The sequence below is a fragment of the Rattus norvegicus genome, chromosome 1 (genome assembly GCF_021556685.1).
Source record: "Rattus norvegicus strain SHRSP/BbbUtx chromosome 1, alternate assembly SHRSP_T2T, whole genome shotgun sequence".
NCBI classification, from domain to species: Eukaryota; Metazoa; Chordata; class Mammalia; order Rodentia; family Muridae; genus Rattus; species Rattus norvegicus.
The window spans coordinates 74,535,659-74,563,551 of record NC_141534.1 but is presented as its reverse complement, the minus strand read 5'-3'; the positions used below and the strand labels follow the sequence as shown (position 1 = coordinate 74,563,551).

The window sequence follows — 27,893 nt, the reverse complement described above, 5'->3', positions numbered from 1 at the left end:
TTACGAAGGTTTTTGTCTCCTACTATAGGTTTTGTCCCTTACATAATGAAGTGAGTTCTTTTCTGGCCTTAATAATATGATGTAGCACTTGGGAGCAAAGATGATACCTAAGAGTGATATACTGGAAGCCAATATAGAGAAAACTTCCATAGCCACCATGATCTTTCCTTTTGTGCTGTGGTAGACAGGGAGAAATGTGACCCAGACACTGCAAAACACCAGCATGCTGAAAGCCAGAAACTTGGCTTCATTGAACGTATCAGGCAGATTTCTAGACAAAAAAGCCATAAAGTAGCTCCCTAGCGCTAGTGTTCCCAGGTATCCCAGGATGCAGTGGAATGCAATAGATGAGCCTTTGTTGCAAATGAGGATGATGTGTCCATGCTCTGAGTGAGCATCTTTATCAATAAATGGAGGAGAGGTTGTCAGCCAAATTCCAGAAAGAGCAACTTGGATCAGGGTGCAGATGGGAATAATGTAATTAGGGGCTCTTGATATCAGTAGCCATCTCCTCATTTTTCCTGAAGCAGTGATCTTGAAGGCTATCACTACAGTGATAGTTTTGGCCAACACAGTAGAAAGAACCCCAGTGAAGAGAAGTCCAAAAATGTTTTGCTGCAGGATAAAGGATGCTGTGCTAGGACAGCCAATGAAGAGCAAGGGACAGAGAAAACAGAGGAACAGAATGATCAGCAGGGTGTAACTGAGAGCTAGGTTATTGGCCTTGACAATTGGGGTGTCTCTGTTCTTCAGAAACACCACAAGAACAACAGCTGTGAGTGAGGAAAAGCTCAGGGACATGAAGCTGAATGCCTTCCCCAAGGGTTCATCATATGCCAAAAATGTAACAGACTTCTCTAGGCAGTGGATCTTCTCTGTGTTTGCATAGTGAGTTTCTGGACACTTCACACACTGATCCATATCTATAGAAATGGAGGTTATAGTGAGTGCATACTCTGGTTTTCCCTTTTATTCTAAAGCATTTCCAGCACACTGCACTGCAATCATAACAATTTTGCTTTGTTTATGATGCAAATATAAAAACACTTTCCAGATAATATGTCTCAACTCAATTTTCTTTTACTTCATTCTGACATGAATCAAACAGCCCAAATGCTTCTTCCTTTGCCTTTACACACATGGTCCTCTTGCATTTAGTGACACAGTTCTATCTGTTTTCAAAAAAATCAGAACACTACCTAACTTTGCTCTGACATGCCTCTTTATTACTACAGCTACATTCATAAGAGGATATTGGACTTGAATCCAGTAAGAGAGCATCATTTGGAATCTAAATCTTATAATGAAGTTCTCCTATACATGTCCCAAATATACCTACATTCATAAAAATCAAGTCAAACAAATCCATTCAAATCCATACTGTTCCCTAAGTTTCCCCATTCTCTGAAAGAATTTTAGTGAATTAGTAGTCTGAAATTCTTGGAGCCTTAAAAGGTTTCACCTGTGACACAGTTCTCATAACTCTGTACAATACTAGGTATGTAACACTAGATACAGAACTTCTCATATATTCCTACGCTTATTGAACAATGTTGGAACACTGTGTCCCTGAAAGATTGTCAATTTATCTTAGATTGTAATGCTCACTTATAGATTTTTGCCTTATATTCATTATGTTAATATATCTGCAATTCTATAAACCCATTAATTTGAATATATCTGATTCTTTATACATCATCACATTACCAGTTATATTCCATATATAGAACATTATGATCTTGATTTTCTTTAACAGAGAAATAAAGAAAGGCCCATCAAACTAAACAAAGCAACAATGAAAAACCTCACTCTTCTTTTTTTAATTTTTTTTATCTTTATTAGCTTGAGTATTTCTTATTTACATTTTGATTGTTATTTCCCTACCCCGTTTCCAGGCCAACATCCCCCCAACCCCTCCCCTTCCCTTCTATATGGGTGTACCCCTCCCATCCTCCCCCCATTACCACTCTCCCCCCAACAATCATGTTCACTAGGTTAAAAACCTCACTCTTATGCTCATGTACAAACACACTAGAAAAAATATAAAGTTGTAAACCAAAGTATAAGGAAAAAGTCCAATACCTCCAAAAGAAGTCAGGAGAACAGGTGTAGGCTACACTACTCAGAAAAACAGAGCTTGCTGCACCAAGCTGGCTATGAGAAGTGCTGCTCTTAAACCGTTCAGAGAATTCCTTCTGAATCAGAGGTCAGGCAGGTCCCAAGAATATTCAGGCCATGAAGACCAGCAGACCAAAGAAGAAACAGAAACCAAGGAGCAAAAATCAAGTGCAGAAAAGAGCATTGAGACTTATAATGGTCCCAAACACAGACACTTAAAAACAATCAACAATAGTTTGGGCAACATGCCACTACCAGAGTCCATCTACTCCAAGACAGTAATACTGGAATATTTCAACACAGCTGAAGCACAAGAAAAAAGTTTATGAAGATGATTCTGTCCTTAAAGCAGAAATGAGATAAAAAAAATCCCCAAAAGAAATAGAGTAAAGACAGATATATATGGAGGAAATAAAAAAAAAAATCCTGAAACGAAAACTGAGAAATACACTCCCATTCCAGCCTGCAACCTCTGCCAGGCAGATGATCAGCTCGTTTACTCCTCAGAAGACAGCATAGTCTGAAGGTCTGCTGCAGCCAAGGCAAGAGATAACCTGAGTACATGCCTGGCTATAGAACCCACAGTCTGAAGACTTCAGAGGATACCTGCAGTAACCCAGGGACACAGAAGGCAGTCTTCAGACAGTAACACCCAGGCCACTTAACACCAGAAATAATCAGATGGCAAGAGGCAAGCACAAGATCATAAGCAACAGAAGACAATATACTTTGCCACCATCGGAACCCTCTTCAATCATGACAGCAAGCCCTGGATAACACAACACACCTGAAAACAATAATGGTACCTTAAAATCCTATCTCCTGAGGATGATAGAGTCCTTTAAGGAGGATATAAATAATTTACACTAAAAGAAAAACAGGAAAACACAGTAAACTAGTAGAAGTTCTTAAAGAGGAAACAAATAAACCTCTTAAAAAGTACAGGAAAACACAATCGATTGGCTTAAAACATTGAACAAAGCAGCCCAAGGCCTAAAGATATAAGTGGAAACAATAAAGAAGGCAGAAATGGAAGCAGCCCTGGAAATGGAAAACCAAGGAAAGATGTTAAGATCTACAGATGCAAGCATTAATGACAGAATATAAGAGATACAAAAAGATTATCTCAGGCATATGAGATACCTTAGAAGATATTGACCCAGCAGTCAAGGAAAATTAAAAACGTAAAAAGCTCTTAACCTAAAATATCCAGTAAATCCAGGACAAAATGGGAAAAAAAATCTAGGAATAACAGGAAGAGAGTAAAGATTTCCAGCTCAAAGGACCTGAAAACATCTTCACCAAAATCATAGAGGAAAGCTTCCCCAACTGAAAGAAAGAGATGGCCATAAATGTACAAGAAGCCTACAGAAAAACAAGTAGATTGGACTAGATAAGAAAATCCTCTAGTCACACAATAATCAAAACACTGAATGCACAGAACAGCAAAAGAATATTAGATGCTGTGAGGGAGAAAAGCCAAGCAACATATAATGAAAGGCACACCAGAATTACACAGGACATCTCAACAGACACCCTAAAATCCAGAAGAGCCTGGACAAAGGCCATACAGACCCTAAAAGAAAACAAATGCCAGCCCAAGATACTATACCTGGCAAAATTCTCAATCATCATAGGTTGAGACACCAAAATATTCTAGGACAAAATGTTTAAACATATCTATCTATCACTTCAGCCCTACAGAGGGTTCTAGAGAGAAAATTCCAACACAAGGAAGTTATCTATACAAAAGAAAAAACAAGATATTGATCATCTCACAACAGAACCTAAAGGATAGAATCACACACACAATGCTATCTGCAACAACAAGCATAACAGGAACTAGCAATCATCTGTCTTTAATATCTCTCAATGTTAACATACTCAATTTCCCCAGTAAAGATACATAAGGTGAGACTGGACTTGCAAGCAGAGTCCATCATTTCGCTGCAAACAAGAAACACATTCCAATGACAAAGATAGTCATTACCTCAGAGACAAAGGCTGGAAAAAAGTCACCAAAGCAAATAATTCACACACACACACACACACACACACACACACACACACACACACAGAAACACACACACACAGAAACACACACACACACACACACACACACACACACACACAAACAAGCACACACAAACCAAAAACAAAAACAAAAAATAAGTGGGTATCTTCCTAATATCCAGTAAAATAGACTTTCAACCAAAAGTTAACAACTAAGATGGGGAAGGACACTTCATATTTATGAAAGCAAAAATCAACCTTAAAGGATACATACATTTATAAAAGGAACTTTACTAAAGATCAAAACACACATTGAACTGCACAATAATACAGGAGACTTCAACACCACACTCTTCACGAATGGACAGGTCATTGAAACAGAAACTAAACAGAGACACAGTGAAACTAACAGAAGATATGAACCAAATGGATTTAACAGACATCTGTATAACATTTCATCCTAAAACAAAAGAATATACCTTCTTCTCAGCACCTCATGGTAACTTCACAAAAATTGACCATATAATTAGTCACAAAATAGTCCTTAATAGATACAAGGATACTGCAATAGTCCCATGCATTCTATCAGATCACCATGAAGTAAGGCTGGTCTTCAATAACAATAAAAACAACAGAAAGCCCACATACACATGGAAGCTGAACAATGTTCTACTCAAGGACAACTTGGTCAAGGAAGAAATAAAGAAAGAAATAAAACAGTTATAGAATTCAAAGAAAATGAAGGCACAACATACCCAAACTTATGGGATATAATGAAAGCAGTGCTAAGAGGAAAGCTCATAGCTCTGAGTGCCTCCAAAAAGAAACTGTAAAGAGCATATATTAGCAGTTTGACAGCACAGCTAAAAACTCTAGAACACAAAGAAGCAAATTCACCCAAGAGGAGTAGACAGCAGGAAATACTCAAACTCAGAGCTGAAAGCAACCAAGTAGAAACCAAAAAGAACCTTGCAATGAATCAACAAAAGTAGGAGCTGATTCTTTGAGAAATCAACAAGATAGATAAATTCTTAGCCAAACTAACCAGAGGCAGAGAGACAGCAAACCAACAGCCAATATTAAGTTAAATAGAGAGATACTTGAATTAATCATATTAAAACGAGGAATAAGACAAGGATGCCCACTCTCCCCGTATCTATTCAATATAGTAATAGCTAGAGCAATTAAAACAACCAAAGGAGATCAAGGGGATACAAATTTGCCATGAAGAAGTCAAGGTATTTGCAGATGAAATGATCACATACATAAGCAACTCCAGAAATTTTACCTGGGTACTTCTACAGCTGAAAAACAACTTCAGCAAAGTGGCTAGATATAAAATTACCTCAAACAAATTAGTAGCCTTCCTTTATATATAATAAACTGGCTGAGAAAGAAAATAGGAAAAACATATCCTTCAGAATAGTCACAAATAGTATAAAATATCGCGGGGTAATTCTAACAAAACAGGTGAAAAGTATATATGACATTTACTTCTAGTCTCTCAAGAAATTAATTGCAGAGGACCTCAGAAATTGGAGAGATCTTTCATGTTCATGGATTAGTAGGATTAACATAATAAAAATGACCCTCCTACAAATAAGCAATCTACAAATTCCATGGTGAAATACCCATCAAAATTACAACACAATTCTTCACTGACATTGAAAGACAAATTCTCAATTTCATATGGAAAACCAAAGACCCCGGATAGAAGAAACAATTCTTTACAATAAAAGAATTTCTGAGGGAATCACCATCCCTGAATTCAAGCTATATACAGAGAAATGGTGATCTAAAAAAAAATACTGAATGGTATTGGTACAGCAACAGACACATTGATCAATGGAATGGAATTGATGACCCAGATTTAAAACCACACACTTATGGACACTTGATCTTTGACAAAGATACCAAAAAATATACAATGGGAAAAGAAAGCATCTTTAATAAATGATGCTGAACTTACTGGCAGTTAGTGTGCAGAAAAATGAAAATACATTCATGTTTGTCACCTTGCACACAACTCATGTCTATGTGAATCAAGGACCTCAACATAAAATCAGATATACAGAATCTAGTGGAAGAGAAATTGGGAAAGAGCAAGTCTTCAATTTACCGACAGGGGCAGGAGGTGTTTCTTACGGAGAACTCAGATGGCTCAGGCTCTAAAGTCAAGAATTTATAAGTGAGACCTCAAGAAACTGAAAGGCTTCTGTAAGGCAAAGGATATAGTCAATAGAATAAATCAAGTTACAAATTGGGAAAATTTTTATACTAACTCCACATCCAATGCCATGCTAATATTTAAAACACAGAAAGAACAAGTAGCTGCCCTCCTAAAAACCAAAAACTCAATCAAAAAAGGGTTATTGAATTAAACAGAGAATCCACAAAAGAGAAATCTCAAAAGGCTGACTTGAAGAAATGAGGAAAATCTTTAGTAATCAGGAAAATGCAAATCAAAATGACCCTGTGATTGTACTTAACACTAATCAGAATGGCTAAGAGAAAAAATTCAGGTGACATGTTGGAGAGAATATGTAGAAAGAGCAACAGTCCTCCTTTGTTGGTTTGACTGCAAACTAGTACAACCTGGAGATCAATCTGGAGATTCCTTAGAAAATAGGAAATTTATTTACCTGAAGTCCCAGATGTACAACTTTTGGGCATATGCCCAAATGATGTTCCACCATCTCACAAATGCACATGCTCCACTATATTTACAGAAGCCTTATTTATCATAGCCAGAAGCTGAAACAACCCAGATGTCCCACAAAGGAGGAATGTCTACAGAAAATGGGGTTCATTTACACATGCAATACGATTCAGCTATTAAGAATGAGAATATCATGAGTTTTTCTGGCAAATAGATGGAACTAGAAAATATCATCCTGAGTGAGGTAACTCAAGCACAAAGGACAAGTATCATATGTACTCACTGATAAGTGGATTTTATCCCAAAAAAGTACAGAATAATACAATCCAAAGAACTCAAGAAAGTTAACAAGCTAGAGGTTGGGGATTTAGCTCAGTGGTAGAGCGCTTGCCTAGGAAGCACAAGGCCCTGGGTTCAGTCCCCAGCTCCGGAAAAAAAAAAAGAAAAGAAAAGAAAAAAAAGAAGAAGAAGAAGGTTAACAGGCTGAAGGGCCCAAGTGAAGCTGCTTCAATTCGACTTTGGAGGAACAGAAAAGTAGAGAGTAAAAGGAGGGCATAACAAGGTTGGAGATCAGAATGGACAGGAAATTGGGGAATGTAATCAGTTACTATGGGCATAAGATTGAAATTCTGAGGGCCAGCAGCATGAATGAAAATATTCAATTTTGGGAGGTGGGAGATAGGAGGTGGTGAGACCCTCTAGAATGTACCAGAGACCTAGGAGGTGAGAGACTCTCAGGACTCAAAGGGAGTGACCTTAGATGAAATATTCAATAGTGGGTAGAGGGAATTTGTAGACTTCACCTCCAGTAGAAAGACAGGGCATCAACCAGAGCAATTGGATTTCCATCCCGCAGTCACATACACAGAAATGTTCCTGTCTAATAGAACTTCAGGGACAAAAATTAAGAAGAGACTGAGGGAGAGGAGGTCCAGCACATAGTGGGACTCATCTTAAGATGATGCTCCAAGGCCTGACACTATTATAGATATTATGGTATACTGACAAACAGGAGCCTAGAAGGCCTGCCTTATGAGAGGTCAAACAAGTAGTGTACTGAGACAGATGCAGATACTTATATCCACCCAATATCTCAAGTCAACAACCTTTGTGTTTGAATGAGGGAAAGACTGGAAGAAGTTGAAGAGGAGGGTGACCCTACTTGAAGACCAGCAGTCTCAATTAACCTGGACCCCCAAGATTGCTTAGGTACTAAGCAACCAACCAGGAAGCCTACACCAACTGGTCTGAAATGCCAGACCCCTATAGAACAGAGTATTTCTGGCTCTGGTCTCAGTGAGAGAAGAAGCATCTAACCCTTGAGATACCTGAGACCCCAATGTGTGTGTGTGTGTGTGTGTGTGTGTGTGTGTGTGTGTGTGTGTGTGTGTGTGTTCGTGTGTGTTGGTATATCTTGTTGAAGACAGGGGAGGAGGAATGGGATAAAGATCTGTAGGAGAACAGAATGGTAAGTGGTATAAGGAGTAGACTGAAAAAAAAAGATTAAAGGTAAAAAAGAAAGAATGCCAAGAAGCAAACAAACACATATACGTACAAATTGGCAAAGGAAATTGTTCAAGGACAGAAAGTGGAAATAAAGCAATAGAGAAACCACAAAGAGGGATTTCTGGAAATGAAAATTAGGTAAGTGAACAGGAGTTACAGGTGCAAATATCACCAACAGAATGCACAAGATGGTATAAAAGAATCTCATGGGTTGAAGATTTGATAGAAAAAAATAAATGTATTGCTCAAAAAGGATATTCATCTAAAAACTCCTAACACAAAACATCTAGTAAATCTGGGACATTGCAAAAGACCAAACCTAAAAGTAATAGATATACAAAAAAAAGATTTCCAGCTGAAAAACCCAGCAAACACATTTAACAAAACTACAGAGGATTGTATCATTGCATAACCTGAGATTTGGGGCTAATATCCACTTATCAGTGAGTGCAAACCATGTGTTTTTCTTATGATTGGGTTACCTCACTTGGGATGATATTTTCTACTTCCATCCATTTTCCTATGAATTTCATGAAGTCATTGTTTTTCATACCTGAGTAGTATTCCGTTCTGTAAATGTACCACATTTTATGTATCCTTTTCTCTCTTGAGGGACACCTGGGTTCTTGCCAGCTTCGGGCTATTATAAATAAAGGTGTTTTGAACATAGTGCTTTGAAATAGCTTGTTTTATTTTGCATCATCTTTTGAGTATATGCATAGGAGTAGTATAGCTGGGTCCTTGGGTAGTACTATATCTGATTTTCTGAGGAAACTCCAGACTGATTTCCAGAGTGGTTGTACCTGCTTATTATCCCACCAACAATGGAGGAGTATTCCTCTTTATCCACATCCTAATCAACATCTGTTCTCACCTGAGTTTTTTTTTTATCTTAGTCATTCTGACTGGTGAGAGGTGGAATCTCAGTGTTATTTTTATTTGCATTTCGCTGATGACTAAGGCTGTTAAACATTTCTTTAAGTACTAAGGTCATCCAGACACTGTCCTAACTGGGGATCCAGCCCATATACATATAGCCACCAAATACAGACAATATAACTGATGCCAAGAAGTGCATGCTGAGAGGAGCCTGAAATAGCTGTCTCCTGAGAGGCTTTGCCAGAGCATGACAAATACAGAGGCAGATACTCACAGCCAACCATTGAACCAAGAAAAGGGTTCCCGATTGGATGAGTTAGAGAAAGGATTGAAGAAGCTGCAGATGTTTGCAATCTCATGAAAACAAAAATACCAACCAACCAGAGCTCCCAGGGACTAAACCACCACCCAAAGAGTACACATAGACCCTAGGCTCTACCTGCATATGTAGCAGAGGATGACCTGGTTAGGCACCAGAGGGAGGAGAAGCCTTTGATCCTGCCAATGCTGGACTCCCCAGAGTAAGGGAATGTCAGTGCGGGGGAGGGGGCAGGGAAGTGGTTGGGGGATGGGAAATGGTGGGCAGATGGAGGAAACAACCTCTTAGAAGAAGGGGGTTGGAGATGGGATAGGGGTTTATGGAGGGGAGACTGGGAAAAGGATACCATTTGAAATTTAAATAAAAATATCCAATAAAAATAAAGAAAATATATTGTAGAGGAATGACTTTCTAACCTTAAGAAGGTTATAAATATAAAAGAAGTTTGCAGAACATCCAGTGATTTGATGAGAAAAGGAAGTTCCCAAGCCACATAATCATCAAAACACTAAATGTACAGAAGAAAGATTATTAAAAGCTTCAAGAGATAAAGACTCAATAATGTATAATGGCAAATCTATTAACATTACCCCTGACTTCCCAAAGGAAATCCTAAAAGCTAGAAGAGCTTGTAAAGATGTCTTGCAGACCATAAGATACCACAGACGCTAGCCCATACTACCACAGCTAACAACTCTTTCAATCACTATATATGAAGAGATCAAGATATTCCATGTCAAAATCAAATTTCAACAATATCATTTCACCATCCAAGCCATAAACAAAAGTAGTAGAATTAAAACTCCAACCTAATGAGGTAACTCTACTCAAGAATACAAAAGAAATAAATAATTTCAATAATACTCTAAAAGCCAGAAGGGGCTACAGAAATGTTCTGCTGATTCTTGGGAGATGACAGATGCTAGTCAGCAAAATTTTTATTCCCCATAGATGGAGAAACAAGGTATTTCATGAAAAAGTCATATTTAAACTATATCTATCTATTAATACATCCCCATAGAAAGTTCTAGAAAAAAACTTCAATACAAGAAGATTAACTTGTGAAAACACAAGCAATAAATAATTTCACATCAGCAAAACTGAAGGAAGGGAAAACACACACACACACACACACACACACACACACACACACACCACTATTACCACCTCTAAAATATTAGGAATTAACAATCATTAATCATCAACATGTATTAAGATTTATGACTCAATTTCCTAATAAAATGGCACAGGTTAATAGAATGAATATTAAAACAATATCCATCCTTCTATTGTTCACAAGAAATACATCTGAACATCAAATATAGGCTTTACCTCAGAGTAAATGTTTGCAAAAGTTTTTATAAGCAAATGGACCCAAGAAGCAAGCAGGTATAGCTATTCAAACATCTAACAAAATAGACTTAAAACTAAATTTAATCAAAGAGATGGAGAAAGACATTTTATGTTCATCAGAGAAAAAAATATACCAAGATGATATTTGTGATGAGCGCCCACATCTGTAAAATAAACATTATTGAAACCTAAATCACATATTGAACCTCACACACACATTAATAGTGAGAGAATTAAATATCCTACTTCACCAATTAATAAAAATTAACAGAGAAATAATAAATTAAAAGACATTATGGATCCAAATGACCAGATGGATATCTACAGAACATTTTACTCAAAAAAAAAAAAAAAAACACACCTTTTCTCAGCACCTCATAGAACATTCTCAAAAATTGACCACATACTTGATCTCAATGTAAGTCTCAACATATTGAAGAAAACTGAAATACACTCCTGTATCCAATCAGACCACCATGATTAGAGTTAGACTTCAACAACAACAGAAATAGTTTAAGTCCTATAAACTCATGTTGCTTTGTCATATCAATAGAAAAAAGCTAAGTCAAAATGCATGGTGAAATGTAGCACATTACTTTGTTGTAGATAGAGTGGTTTTCTGAAGTCAGTCATAACTACAATGTTTGAAGAACACAAAGCAGGTATGAATTTCAATGTTAAGCGTGAATTATTTATGTTAGAAAATGTACTGTAACCTGTGACATTTGGAAGGGTGACATTTTTAATAAAATTCATTTTTAACTGAACTGATTGCAGCTCACTTACAGATGTTTTCCTTTTGCTTAGATATTGCAGATGTCGACAGGTTTGAATGTCTTCTTCATGACTGAGACTTACCTGTCTCATTGGAAACCTCATTCTCTGAACAAGGAATGCAGTCAAAGCAACAGGCAGCCTTGTGGTGGGTTTTCCTGAATCCAGGATGACAGCTCTCACTGCATACAGACTGTGGAATCTGGGAATACAATGTGTAATAGCAAATTGTCAGGTTTTTAATGGAATCTCCAATAGAGTGGTTTTGAAACCATTAACTTGTTTATGTCAATTTCTCTAAATGCAGATAGTTGAATTGTAGTTAATATTAATGAATCATTCACAAGCTCATATGGAAAATGCTTGACTCTAATAACATGAATTTGTTAGTAAATTGTTGAAAGCTCTTGAGTTGAGTCATGAAAGTAAAATTTTAGGTTGTTGGCATCATATCTTGGTATGATCACAAGCCTACTGCCTCTTTATTCTTTAATACAAACACAAATCATTTTTCCTATGGTAAAAAGTTATTCTTATCAATTCATAGGTTTTAGAAACATTATAGAAAGCAATGTAAGAGAATTATGGGAAAAGTTGATTTTAGATTAGATTACTGGAGTTCAAAAGATCATCTCTAGTAGTGGGTGACCCTGATTTAATGGTCATGGTTCCTGAGTAAATGAAAGGCCAAAAGGATGGTAGCAGCAGCACTGAACAGTCTGTGCACCCTGATTGTTGATGTAATGTGAGTCATTGCCTCCACCACTAAGAATATAGCTTCCTCCATTGATAGAATATACTCTCAAAATGTGAACCAAGAGAAAACCTCCGATATTGTTTCATTAGGTAGCATTTTTGAAACAGCAGAACAAACCACTAACACAGCTACACATTCTAATCTTGCTTTTCTGTCTTGAAAGGAGCCTAGAAGCAAAAGCCCAACTGACCATGAACTGAAAATTTCCAAGCTGGAATCAAATAAATATTCTGTCAGATGATCTCTGATGATGATGAAAATCATGCTGAAAAGATTCCGTATTTATAGAATTAAGTAAAGGAGCTGGTGCCATTAAGTAGTTCATTAGTCCAAATTAGGTGTTAAGATAACTCTTTTTAGTGTCTATATTATCTTTCTATGAATGGGTCCTGTTTGAGCAATGAAGTCTTGACACTCAGAGATATATTTTTGATTTTTACATACGAGCCAACATACTGAAGTAGCTTGCAACCCACCTCTGTCAATCCTGTGGCCCATTGTATCATGTTTTGAGTTACAAACAAAGTCTGGCCCTCTAGAACACTTGCAGAAAATGTTCCTACATTCACAGTTAGCCCAAGACCTTTTGGAAAATTCCAGAAGTTGAAAATGTCATACTGTACATGTGATTTCCTTTTCTCATCCAGAACCACATTGTCTCCAGCAGGATTGATAAATTGTTTGTTCTTTAGAAAAGGGTGAAGCTAAAAGAGATGCATATGCTTATGTTACATAACTTACTGAGAATTTAACCAGAAGCAGAAATAGGAAACACCTCCTTTTTTTTCTTTTTTCTTTTTTCTTTTCTTTTTTTTTGGGGGGGGGGGGAGCCGGGGACTGAACCCAGGGCCTTGCACTCGCTAGGCAAGTGCTCTACCACTGAGCTAAATCCCCAACCCCTGAAACACCTCCTTTTGATTCTTAATATCTGGTATGAAAAGCACCTTTAATATAAGATCAATATCATCTAAGATATGATATCCAAGGATAATGAAAACATCATTAGACTTCTAAAGGTTACAGTCAGTTTCATTAAAAACTTTACAACCAAGTACCTCTAAATCATGACTGTGCATGGAGAAAATTCTCAGCTTCTTTGAAAATATAATCATACCCAACTAAATTTTGCAAACACTTAGAGTTTCATACTATAAAATGAATGATCTTATAAGTGATCATTTAAAAAACATAAGCATTTTAGAAGTGTTCAGGTACATTGTGATAATTTTTTTTTATTAACTTGAGTATTTCTTATATACATTTCGAGTGTTATTCCCTTTCCAGGTATCCGGGCAAACATCCCCCTCCCCCCTCCCCTTCCTTATGGGTGTTCCCCTCCCAACCCTCCCCCCATTGCCGCCCTCCCCCCACCAGTCTAGTTCACTGGGGGTTCAGTCTTAGCAGGACCCAGGGCTTCCCCTTCCACTGGTGCTCTTACTAGGATATTCATTGCTACCTATGAGGTCAGAGTCCAGGGTCAGTCCATGTATAGTCTTTGGGTAGTGGCTTAGTCCCTGGAAGCTCTGGTTGCTTGGCATTGTTGTACATATGGGGTCTCGAGCCTCTGTCTTGTCTGTTATTTGAAATCTCTGGAGTAAATGGAATTTTCATATTGAAATTTTTACCAAGAAAATATTGCATGGCCCTTTGAAATGCAACTATATATTGACTTAAAAGGGATTTTTCTTTGTACAGTCTCTCTTTCAGGTTTTCTCCAAAATAGTCTAAAGTATATATTGCAAATTTAGAGTGCATTTATAAAACCTTAGCGTGCAATGTTGCTTATGTCACAATACAACTGAAGTGTCATCACCTGCCAGGGGAAGAATGTCATTTCTTTTCCTTTTCCATGAGTTTGAAATTGATTGATAATCATCTCATGAAGGCTGTGGGCTACAACATACACAGCATTGTATACATTGTGACTCTCTTCAGTCATGGCCATTTCAAATATGTTCCCAGGCAAGAATCCCAAGGAGGCATTAGGCAAACAGTTTTGTGAAATTTTACAATCTTTCCTAAAAAATGAGCAATTGAAGAATGAGTGCCACAATACATGAAGATAAATGTCTTCTGGGTATTTGGAAGGATTGGCTGCCTGGATAAAATCTGTAAAATTAACAATTTCTTCATTGTGGTGTGAAAAAATAAGAGCCCCATGCAATGAATCTATCATGAAATAATCATCAAATCTGGAATTATCCCAGTGTGAGTTCAGAACCCAGACTTTCCCCATAGGTAACTTCTGTTTTATATTCACTATCAAGCTTAATAGAGAATCAGAGTCCCCATAAATGATAATCACATTTGATGATGATTCCAGGATCTGCACCTGATTTTTCCAGGATTTGGTCAAAAATGAACCCCTGCTGACAAGGATCATTTCCACAAATGCTATGCAGACTCCATTTTTATCCATCTCACTTCTCAAATCTGACAGTGTCTGGGCACCTTTGTCATCATCTATGATTAATAGCCCCACCCAGATCCACTTGAAATGAAGCATCAAAGATACAATGCCACGTGTCAGAGATGTATCCTTGGGGGCCACCTGGTACAGAGAAGAAAACTGTCTTTGTTCACTCAAGAGACTGTCAAAAGGCCCAAAAGTAAGCTGTAGGAAAAAAAATAAGAAAGAAAGAAAGAAAGAAAGGAAGAAAGAAAGAAAGAAGAAAGGAAGAAAGAAAGAGAGAAAGGAAGGAAGGAAGGAAGAGAGGAAGAGAGGAAGAGAGGAAGAAAGAAAATTGTCACACAGCTTATTTCAATTCTACAGTTAAAGTTTGAACACTGTATGAAAATCCATATTTGAAGATCAAACTTGACTTCCTATTAGTTGTCCAAAAAAGTACAGAAAATATTCCTTGGTTCAATAGTATGCTGTGCTGACTCTACCATTCATATTATAAGCTATAAAAGTATAGATGTACCATCAACTATATACACCATTTCCCTATCCATGAACATAATTAATTTTCCCTCATTTCCCTCACAGCATCCTAGCATGTCATCAAGTAGAGTTGACTCAATGTCCTATCTCATCACCCTCTCACCTGTGGAAATTTGTAAAGATCCAGCAGTGTCCCTATGTTTTCAGATATTGCCCATGATGGTCCTGTAAGTACAGCAGCTGAATTGCTCTTTCTTGGATTTCTGTAGTTAGGAATGACATGATCAGACCCTGACAGTGAGCCAAAGAGATTGGCTAGAATATTCCTTTGACCATGTGGGATATTGTGGACCTCAAATCCCAGGGATGTGTTGGGTAAAAGAAAGGGGTTGCTGTTGATCTCCTCAATGGCAAACTTCATGGCCAAAATACATTGGTAGTTCCTCAACTTAAACCTGGATAGAAAGTAGAAGAATATTAAGCATCATACCACATACCACATAATTTAGGTGCAATTTTAATGTAATTGCTTTTTCATTTTGAATGCATCTGTTTCCTAAACTCCATGTTTAAATATTTTACCAATATTTGGTGGTATTAAAACAGTAGTATTCTTTCTTCTTTTACTCAGAAATAGTTTATTTTCATACAATATATTCTAATTACAGTTTGCCTCCACCAACATTTCCCAGGTCCTCCTTACATCTCGTTCCACCAAAATCTACACCCATTCTTTCTTTCTGTTGAGAGAAAACAAAATGCATCTAAAATTATAATAAAGTAAACTATAAGCAAATAGCCAGAATAGTACAAAATAAATATGCAAATAAATAAATTAAAAATAATCAAAGAAAAGGACAAGGATGAAAAATACATAGAGATGTAGAGAAATACTTCTTTTCATATACAAAAAACCATTAAAAACAACAAAAACATAACACATATGCAAAAAACTTGTAATAAAAAATTACCCTTCAAAATTCTATTGTTGATTAATTTTGTTTTCTACTTACTCCTGAACATGGGCCCTGGTCTTAATAATAGTTTGCATACCCAATGAGAATTCTTTGGTGGAAACTAATTTTTGTATTTCCCACTGGGTTTGGAAAGGAACTAGTCATATTTTGGAGACAGCTTCTGAATTAAGGAAGGGGGCTTGTCTCCACTTCCCTTCTCAGCACTGGTACCTCATCTGACCTAAAATGATACAGGTCTTGTGCATCCTTTCATAGTCCCTGTGAGTTCATATGTCTTGTTATTTAGAAGCCCTTCTTTCCAGAGTGTTCTCCATCTTCTCTGTCTAGTAGAATTTTTACCTCATCTTTTGCATCATTACATGAGCCCTGAGTAAGTTTTATGAATTCATCCTGCTTCTTGAAAGTGTTATGACGATAGTTGAATGAGACATTGATCTACCTAAAAGAATGTTCTAAGGAGTCATTTTATTGCTACATACTTTAGCAAAACAATACTGTTTGGTTCTCCCCAAGGTCCATGGACTGTTTAGTTTTAGGTTTTTAGAAACCTGAGCCGTGTTGAATTCCATCTCAGGGAGGAGTGAACCTTAAATCTAGTCAGAAATTTCTTGGTTAGTCCCATAAGCTTTGTGCCAATATTGCACTATTGCATACTTGTATGTTGCAGCCAGAAAGCTGTTAATGATCAAAGGGTCTGTAGCTGGGGTGAATTGTACATTTCTCCTTTGATAGAGTGCAAAGTACTTTCCAGTACCTAGAATGCTACTCCATAGAAATAAAGGCTCTGGGAAGGCACTAGCTCAAATTCTTCGTGTCCAGTACATTGTATTGCTATCGTTTTCAACAGTAGTGCTTTCCTTAATTTTATATTGAACAACCAATAGCCTTGGCTGTAGTCTGAGTTGTTTGTATATTTCCATGAGGCTCATCTGGCCAACAACTCACCTAACCCATTCCCAGAACTGTAAGTTTCATTTTTTGATGAGAATAATAGTTGTGGCTTGGTCTCACGTGTTATTTGATGAATCCATTGAGATTTCTTTCAAAGTATGTATAAGTTTTTGAGAAGCTTCTACTATATTAAGTTTTCATATGACGAATATGGCACACAGTTTTGATTCTTTAGGATGTTGCAGAACCCTGAATGTGGACCTCTCAAGACCTTGATCTCCAAAATGGATCAATTCATTTTCTATGTACCCATGATTAATTCTGTCCATCAATTAGAAACAGGTCTTTCATTTTCTGGAATTCAACTTCATCTGCAAGTCACACACACACACACACACACACACACACACACACACACACACACACACACAAACAAAAAGAACAAAAAAAAAAAAACCCCACAAATGTTTCTTGATCAAGCCACCAGCTACTAAGACATTGTTAATTCATGAATACCCAGGTCATTCAACTGGATATCAGATGCCATTTCTATGATTAATTTTATGTGAGTGTTTGTGGGATATATGTACATAATTCTCTCTCTTCTCTCTTCTCTGTCTCTGTCTCTGTCTCTCTCTCTCTCTCTCTCTCTCTGTGTGTGTGTGTGTGTGTGTGTGTGTATCTATGCAAAAGGATGCTAGGCTTAAAACATTTACAGAAAGAATCATCATCATCCTTGTTTAATACCATGTCATTTTATAACTCACAGGACAGTTGGGATTCTCCTGCCTCTGTCCCTCATTTTATAAAGAGCAACAGGTTTACACATATGCAGTGCAATGCCCCTGCTTTTTTTTTCCTTTTTAACAAACAATCTGTAGATGTACATTCAGGTTTCACATTTTCACTGTAAACATGTAACCTTTTTATCTATTTACTCATTCACTAAATACTAGTCAATAGGGAAAAAGTAATATACGCTTTAACAACAAAATTTATACACATGGGGAACTATCATTATAGTTCACGCAAATAATACAATATCCATACATGTTAGTTTAATTAGGGTAGTACTTTGTAAAAAGTTAGCTTGAATTGTGTATCAAAGTTCATTCTTGTGTGACATATTTTTAGTAACTCATAAAAATGCAATATTATTTTCTTCATTTTTGGAAAGAACATTGGAAAGGGAGATAAATAACATCTTAAGTCCATAAGAAAACAAAACAATCTTGGATGATCCAGAGGAACCCTGTGTATTTAGTAATCTATGCTTTTTCTCAATGAACAGTGACAATCTAAAACCAAAAAAAAAAAAAAACCCAAGTATTATGATTTTTCTGATATAAGAGAAGTAGAGTTATGGGAAAGTGGAGATATTTGGAAGAAACAAAACAGGGCACCTTAAAACATAGGTGTGTGGACATGTTTCCCATTTTATATCCATGTATTTGATGCTTTGAGTTGAATTTACCATAGGATGAGAAACTAGGGATGAACCTCAATTTTCTGCCTGTCACTTTCTAATTACACCAAAATCATATTCAAGACAGTGATTTTTTTTTGCTCATTTTGCATTTTCTTTTCACTTCCATGATGAATCAGAAGATTCTAATTTTCTTCATATGTTAATTTGACCTATTAAACTATGAGTAACATCATTTGCATCTTTTGTGTATATTTATTTGGAAGAACTTTTTTTAAGATAGTAGATTGTATCGCGTAGATAGTATCTATTTTTAGATATTAGATTAATTCCTTACTATGAGACAATTAAGATTATAAAATATTAAATATTTATCATGATTTTCATCTAAACATATGAACACTAGGATTGAGAAGGTGCTCACTAAGGAAAGTGCTTGCCATTTCAACATGAGAAATTGATCTTGAACCCCAGTACTCATGTATCTCACAGTGAACACTGGTGAACACTTTTAGTTCCAGTTTAGGAGTTCAGGAGAAAAGTGGATCCCTACATCTTATTCTTCTCTTATTTAGCCATTATAGTCTACTCCCAAACAACGAGAGACCATCCTTGGAAATATGGCTGAGTCCACCTCAGGTCATTGATCAATAATATCTCTCAACACCATTGGCCTCAATATTCAGGTAAAAAGACACATGTTAACAGAATGTTTGCCAAAATAGGATCCATCATCCTGCTGTATAAAAGAAACATACTTCAACAATACAGATAGATATTACCTCAGAATATAGGGCCAAAATGTCTAAGCCAATAAACCCAAGAAGACAGCTGGAGTAGACAATCTAATATCTAATAAAATATGCTTGAAACCAAAATTAACCAAAGAAGTAAGGAAGGCCATTTCACATGCATCAAAGGAAACTTCTACCAAGATGATACCTAAATTCTGAACTTTTATGCCCCAAACACAGGGCACACACATTTGTAGAAAAAAAATGCTATAGAAAAATTGCACATGGAATCACATACTTTAGTAGTGGAAGACTTCAATCTCATCAATTGTCAGGACATTCATACAAAAACTAAATATTAAAATACAAAATTAACATATATTATGAATGAAATGAACCTAAAAGATATATATATATATAAATATATATATAATATTTCACCAAATCAACAAAAAATATACCTTCTTCTCAGCAACTAATGGATCCTTCTCCAAAATTGACCACATAGTCAGTCGCAAAGCAAGCATCAACATACACAAAAAATTGAAATACTGACTCATATCTTATCAGATAACCATGGATTAAAGCTGGGCTTCAACAACAACAGAAACATCATAAAGCCTACATACTCATGAAATTGAACAACTTTCTACTCCATGATCGCTGGTCATAAAAGAAATAAAGAAAGAGATTATAGAATTTCTAGAATTAAATGAAATCAAGGTACAACATACCAAAATTTATGGGACACAATGAAAGCAGTGTTAAGAGTAAAGTTCATAGCACAAAGTGCCTACATAAAATAGAAAATTCATATATAAGCAATTTAAAAGTACACCTGAGAGTTCTAGCAAGAAGAAGAAGAAGAAGAAGAAGAAGAAGAAGAAGAAGAAGAAGAAGAAGAAGAAGAAGAAGAAGAAGAAGAAGAAGAAAGCACACCAAAGAAGAATAGAAGACAGAAAATACTCAAATTCAGGACTGCAAAAAAATCAGTTGAAAACAAACAAATAAGCAAACAACCTAAAAAAAAAAAACATACAAAGTGTCAATAGAACAAAGAGTGAGTTCCTTTAGAAAATGAACATGATAGGCAAAACCTTAGACATATTAACCAAGAGACAGCATATACTATACTTTATTGTCTATCAGAATCACAGTACGAGAGTTTTTACCTGTTTTCTGATACTTTGGATTTTGACAAACTCTCTTGTTCTGACACGAACCTTCATTAACTCTTTCAAGACAAATCCCGCTGTCTGCCCATCCAACGTTTTGTCCTTGTATACAAACTCTTTCAGACAAATCTGTGTGAATCAAGTATTCTTGAACACATGTTCTCTCATTGAAATGTCAAATTATGAAATTATGCATTCTTACAGAAAATTGTCTTATCCACTCCCAGTAACTAAAATTTGTCCTTCACTCTGCAGCTTTGTGTGAGATTGCTCAACTCCCTTCTGCATACTGAGATTCAGTCTGGTCTGGGCTGAAACAGGTGTAGCCCATGCTTTCAAAATTGTGGTAAATACCTAAGTGCTACTGCTTTATTATGTCTAGATGTTTCCAGATATTCACCCATCACCTCTAGCTCTTACATGTTTTACGGTCTTTTGGAATTTTGTGAGTATAATAATGAGATATGATCCTTTCTTTGATGAACATTCTCTTGCCTCTTACTCTATGAACTTGCATTTGTTGTGCATCATTGTGTCTATCACTACCTATTCTAAAATAGTAGCTTCTATGAGTATAGCAATATTTACCCATATTTCATCTTAGGTCTCTGGATATCCAGCTTATTGGTCCTGAAACTTTAGGCAGTGTCATGGGTTTACTACTTCTCATAACATGGATCTCATGGTGGACCAATTACTGCTTGGGCACTTCCACAGTTTCTGTTCCACTTTTCCCGCAACACATATTAAATGTACGAAAATTGTCTAAGGTTTTTTGGTGTTGTTGTTTTTGTTTGTTTGTTTGTTTTGTTTTGTTTTTTGAGTGTTGTTGTTGTTGTTGTTGTTGTTGTTGTTGTTCTGGGCTGGTGTCCCAGTCCTTCCACTGGAATTCTTGCCGGGTTACAGGAGATACCCAGTTTAGGCTCCATATCTTTCATTATAACAGTCTTAGCAAGGGTCATGCTTATAGATTCCTGGAAGTTTTCAGTGCACTAAGTTTCTAGTTTGTCCCCAAGATGCCCCCCTCCATTCCAGTTGTCTCTTTCCATACATTCTCTTTCCATCTTCCACTGACCTGAGCCCTCCTGTGACATCCCAATCTTTTCTGGTATCAGAAAAGATTCATTTAGCAACTTATAGAAACGGATGCTGAGATCTAAAACCAAACATTAGGTGGAGCTTGAGAATCCTGTAAAAGAGGGGGTGGCACGATTGTAGAAACCAGAGAGGTGAAGGATACCACAAGAAAATCCATAGAATCAACTAAGCTGAGCTCATAGGGACTCAGAAAACCTGCACTCATGACCAAGAAGCCTTCATAGGATAGACTAGTCCCCTTGCATATATGTTTCAGTTGTGTATATAGTTTGATCTTCTTAAGGTACTCCTAACAGAAGGATCAGGATATGTCTGTGGTTCTTTTGATAGCTTTTGGGACCATTTTCTTAATACTGTGTTGCTAATAGTAGTAGTAGTAGTAGTAGTAGTAGTAGTAGTAGTAGTAGTAGTAGTAGTAGCAGTAGCAGTAGGAGCCTCTATGACAGGTGTTGGGGGAATCAATATGTATAATGATATATTGTTGGGATTCAGTTTTACATTGTATCAATGTAGAAGGATAATGGTAATTGTTTCTGTACTAAGGCCTGTATTTTGAGTAATTGTCAATTCTTGACACAACACTGGTGCAAGAGGTGGGTTTTGTCATGTCAAGCAGAATTTACTCCAATTATAGTATGAGCTATTAATCTCATGAAAACTGTCTTAGTTTGCTTCCTGTTTTTTTTTTCTTTTCTTTCTTTCTTTCTTTTTTTTTTTTGGTAAAACAGTGACCAAGTGAAACTTGGGGAAGAAAAGAATTATTTTGCCTACATGTCCATAAACATGGGAAACCATAGCAGGAATCAAAGTAGCAGCCTAGAAATAGGAATCTACCTTACAGAGACAACAATAAAGCAAATTTTCTAGCTCGCTGCTTGTGAATTTCTTAACCTGATTTCTAATATAGCACAGAACTACTTGTGCAAGGATGGCACCACACACAGTAGTCTAAGACCTTACACATCAATCAGTGATTGAGAAAATGCTGTGGAGTCTTGCCTACAGGCCCACCTTACAGAGTAAAACCTTCAATGAAGAATCAATCTTTTCATATTTGTCTAGATTTATGCCCAATCAGCACAGTGTTCTTTTTACTCTTGTACTAGGGGGCAAATCTTACCATATTTACTGTTGTAGTTCAAAAGGCTGATAGTTATATGGGGTTGGTGCTTACTTTTTTCCTCTGACAGTGTTCAGAGCATCTTCTCACATTGAAAAAGCTAGCCATCAAGGATGAAGCTCTAGGATCTAGTTCTGTTTGAATTTTCTGTATGCATCAACTCAAGTATGGATTTTCTTCTTCAATAGGGTCTTACCATTATGTTCTATAGAGCAGACAAGAGCAACAGTAATAATCTGTACTAGTTTGGTCTTACGTTGAGGTTCTTGATACACTGAACTCCTCATATGATAGAGTGCTAAAATCCAAAATATATAATAACACAGAAAAAACTAAATATCAACAAGACAAATAATTCAAATAAAGGCATGGTACAGAACTAGACAGAGAATTCTCATCAGAGTGAACTCAAATGATTATAAAACACTTAAAGAAATGTTTCACATCCTTAGCCATCAGGATAATGCAGTCAAAGTGAGTACTACTCAGTTATTAAAAACAATGGTTGCATGAAATTCTTAGGCAAATGGATGGAAGTGGAAAATATCATCTTGAGTGAGGTAACCCAGTTACAAAAGAACATTCATGGTATGGTATGCACTTGCTGGTAAGTGGAAATTAGCCTAAATTTTGGAATACCTAAGAAAAATTCACGGATTGTATGAAGCTCAAAAAGAAGGAAGACCAAAATGTGGATGCTTCAGTTTTTTTGAAGGGAGAACAAAATACTCATGGGAGGGACAAAGAGTGGGGCAGACTGATGCCAAGAGGTGCTTGCTGATAGGAGCCAGACATGGATATCTCCTGAGAGGCTCGGCCAGTGCCTTACTAATATAGATGAGGATGCCTGCAGCTAACCATTGGACTGAACAGAGGGACAAAAATGGAGTAGTTAGAGAAAGGACTGAAGAAGCTAAATAGAGAAATTCTGCAGTTATGTTACATTGCCAGACAATTCTAACACTATATGTAATATACTTCCTGCCTTATAAACGTCCAGATAAAGTTTCAGTGTCTCATGTTGTTTGTCCATTATGCACCTGGCAGCATTTAGTGAACCACCCACATAAAATATTGTTCTCAAAATATATTCAACATGTGAACATTCTGTACCAGAACCATTTTGTCCTCTATCAACCAATGGTTTATAAAATCATTGTTCGTTTCACATAGGATGAATTGTCATCTTCTACCCAAAAATAGTTACTGAGTTCATGATGGTAAATGAATGTGTATAAATATGAAGTATAGCTCAATCAATGCAAAACTTAAAGAAACTGCTGGAAATGATTTTAGAACAAAACAGGAAAGATGTGCCATATCTGAACATTAGAGTTTGAGAACTAATAAACATGTCTTTTACAACTAAATGTTTGTGTAATTTTGTACCTTCAGTATGAAATATCAGACCCATTTAACGTAGACAAGTTGTAAAAGGGTTTCAAGCAATCAAGAAATAGATATTTATGTCCTTTAATTAGAAAACTACTGAAAACTGAAAATTATCCACAGAAAAGTAGAAAATAACTTAAAGTTTCACTTTTTTCTTCTAATACAGAAAACTTTTCTAATTATTAATATACAAATGAATATATAACTGCTATAATGAAACTTGGACATACTAAGTACATGCTTAATCAACTATTTTTTAAGTTAGTGTGAGGGAAAAGCATTCTAACACACAATGAAAATGTCTTTTATTGGGGTTGGGGAATTAGCTCAGTGGTAGAGCGCTTGCCTAGGAAGCGCAGGGCCCTGGGTTTGGTCCCCAGCTCCGAAAAAAAGAACCAAAAAAAAAAAAAAAAAGAAAAAGAAAAAGAAAGAAAAAGGAAAAAAAGAAAAAGAAAATGTCTTTTATTATTGCTTTGTAAGGAAATCAGCTACCATGCATGAAAGTTCTATAGTGTGTATGTGTAGTCTCATGAATTAATCTGCTTTAATCAGATGGTAGGCGTATTACATGTATTTTGAACCTATGAAATATTCATTTATTGTCATCTTAATTTTGACACCAAGAAAGTTAAATTCATTTATAAAATTAGACCACACCAAAATACATCATCAAAAATAATCTAGTTGCACTACTTTTGATCTTCTGTAGTTATTATGATTCAGTATAATTTTGCAGGTAAAATTAGAACATGAAGAAATTTAAATGAATAAAGAGAGAACAATTTCTCTTGGAAATGACATATAATGTCTCTTACACCTATTTAAAACATTTTATTAAATGTATGAACGCAATTGTGACCCTTGAAGTTTATATGCCTGCATGTGCCCCACCCTCTATTAAAAGTATATTTAAAAAATGTTGCCTAAATCAGACATGTTATTTTATAGCTTTCATAATCATAAATTCATTTTGGTTTTATTTCTAGCATCATAAGGTAATATATTGCACTTTTACTGCACTCTCTCCTTAGGTGTATTAAACAAGCCACAGAGGTCAATTTTCTAATTGAATTTAACTTTTTTGCTGTCAAAATTAAGAAGACAGGAATTAACTTTTATAGGTTCAAAATATACAAAACATGTCTACCACCTGAGTAGAGCAGATTAATTCATGGATCTATATGTAAATAAAAGTGTGGTTTTGCAAGCATGGGGTTGCTGAAGTACATCCTGAAGGACTCGGGGTGATAGACAGTGGTGCCTGAGCTGTCCAGACTGGAAAGCAATGGAGAAGAGGAAGAACATGGATACCATCAGCTCTAAAGCAGAATAGTCTCCATCTTAGTATGCATGGTGCAAATGTCTGGTAGATCATACCACTTTGTAATCTTATTTGAATTAATCAATGAACCCTGGAGCTAGTAGACTCTACCACAGATTATTATATTATTATATGTAAATTCCCTGCACTGAGTTTCTTATGTTCATTTCTGACTAAACAATTGCAATACCCTTAATTTCCAAAAGACATTCCCCACATGAACATTTGTATGATTCACTGATGAACTAAGGGTTTAACTGCTCATGCACATTTTAGCAAACACAATAATCCCACAGTGATAATAATCTGTCCTCAGTTCTATGTTTATTTTAAGTGAATTTTCATCTATTCTCTCCAACATAATTCCTGAATGTATTTCCATATTCTATTGTTGAATGGAGACTTGAGAGCAAGCTGAAATTCTCGTTTTCAGATACTTATTGGGTGGTTACCTACAGCAACTGACATTCTGCCTGGGATAAAATACACCTGTCTTCCTTTAAACACTGAAATGCATGATTGTTTCTCATTATCAGGATTTAAGAAAATCAAACATTTTTTGTCTGACTTTTGTCTTATATCTTATATCTTTGAGAATGTCTAGAAACATTTTTTCAGAGACCCAAGGAAAATCAGTATGTGCATAAAAGTTCATTCTTGACAGTGGACAAATACACATTGTCTATATATGGAGCAAATAAGTCAATGTTATCAGAGACTACAAATATTAAAAGTTAGATAAAGTTATTTCTAAAGCAGAGAGGAAGTCTCAATTCCTAAGTTTGACATTCCTGCTTCCAAGTCATTATCAGCACACAGAGACAACATTTGTCACTCCAGTGTCACACAAGGAAATTGCTTGAAAATAACCTCAGTCGCATTATCTGTTCTCATAGGAGTACAGCTATATTTGCAGAACCCCCTCAAATAGTCTATTAAACTTTTAGTATGTATTTATTTTCCTGTAGAGCTAACATTGAAAACATTCAAATTTTGAGGAGTTGTAGGCAGGGCAGATAATATGAGGGGATATAGGGTAAAAAGCTTAAACTCCTTTGCCTTTGAAAGTACCAGGTGAATCACCAAAAAGAAGCATTGCAAAAGGATGTAGAAATGGAAGAGAGAAAATGTCTTAAAGTGGTAAAATGTTAGAATAATGATGTTTGAATCTGTCCTTTTCCAGGCATAAGAATGTCAAATATTGAAACAGAATAAATAAATGTATAAAGGACTCACTCGATCATAAACTCTTTAGTAAATTTAGTCATCCTCCAATCAGTTGTTTTGTTGAGAGGGTAGGCAGCAAAAGGAGGGAAAAATCGAACAATCACCACGTTTCCTTTACCATTTAAGCGGTAATTCATCCTGACTAGGCACTCACTGCTTCTGTAGGAGCCTGAAAGAATTGGAATCTGCAGAAACCAAGAAATAGAAATCCATGAGAACTGCATATTAGCAAAATATCCACCTCTTTGTGAGGATGGTAAGGTAGACCCTGTAGGGTCCAGCAAATATGCATGTTATGTCTGCATGTTTGTTTACGATTTTATTGGTGACTGAAGTTATCACTTGAATAGTCCCAAGTTCTTTCTAAAATGACTCTTCACTCAACTCTCGAAATGCCCAATATTTTGTTCCCACAGGCTTTGAATCTGAGTTCCTGCATTCATTATGGTTAAAAAATATTTTTAAGGATTTTCTCCAGCCACAGGCAATTATGATTTCACAGAAGGCTACAGACATTCAATCCCAAGACCCAAAAGCCTTAGTGAATTCATCACAAATATGAACCAACAATCTACTCATGGGAAAGCTACTGATGATGATACAAACATGTTGCCTGTTACACCATATGATGTCATAGTAAATGAAATGGTAAATGGCAAAAGCAAGCCAGGTCAGGCCTGATCAACTCATGGTGACCAATAGCAGACATTGTGTTCTGTAGAAGTGGAGACTATCAATCCTAGTTTTGCATTCTGGGTCTTCTTGAGTCACATAATATTTTTTTAGCAGTAGCATGTCTGCCACCAATTTTATGTACATGCCCCATTCTTCAAAGTTTATCCTTCTTTCAGATGAAACTAAAGGTTCTGTTGTACTGATTTTTAAAGGATCAACTTCATGCCAATACAGAAATCAAGTTTTCTGTCTGAATCTGAATTTCTGTCCCTTATCCTCCATAAACCACAGTAATAATTACTTACTTACTTACTTAATTAACTATTAATCAGAATCATACCTATGGCCATGATTCGCCCTAATAGTAGAGCATTGAATCCACCCACTGAATATTCATATCTGAGAATGCAGTATTATTAAGAAATATAATACCTTAGAAAGGCATCTAAGTATTTCTTCCCCACAAATATTGAATTAGGCTGTCAGGAGAGAAGGGCTCTGTTTCTAAAACCACAGAGATGAGTTAAGTCAGGGACTCTATTTTCTAGGGGCACTACAGCCATGGTGCATGTTAGTGCAAATGACCATAATG

At 36.2% G+C, this 27,893-nt stretch overlaps 1 protein-coding gene across 1 annotated transcript; it reads right to left on the bottom strand.

Moving 5' to 3' along the window:
* On the bottom strand, positions 1–26,850 carry LOC134484881 (vomeronasal type-2 receptor 116-like). Its single transcript, XM_087609993.1, has 6 exons — positions 26,636–26,850; positions 15,429–15,720; positions 14,192–14,992; positions 12,855–13,082; positions 11,706–11,823; positions 1–923 (listed from the first exon to the last, which is right to left on the bottom strand). Exons 1-6 carry the CDS (start codon positions 26,848–26,850, stop codon positions 1–3), a joined length of 2,577 nt encoding a protein of 858 aa, XP_087466119.1.
* Between the last annotated feature and the right edge of the window lie 1,043 nt (positions 26,851–27,893).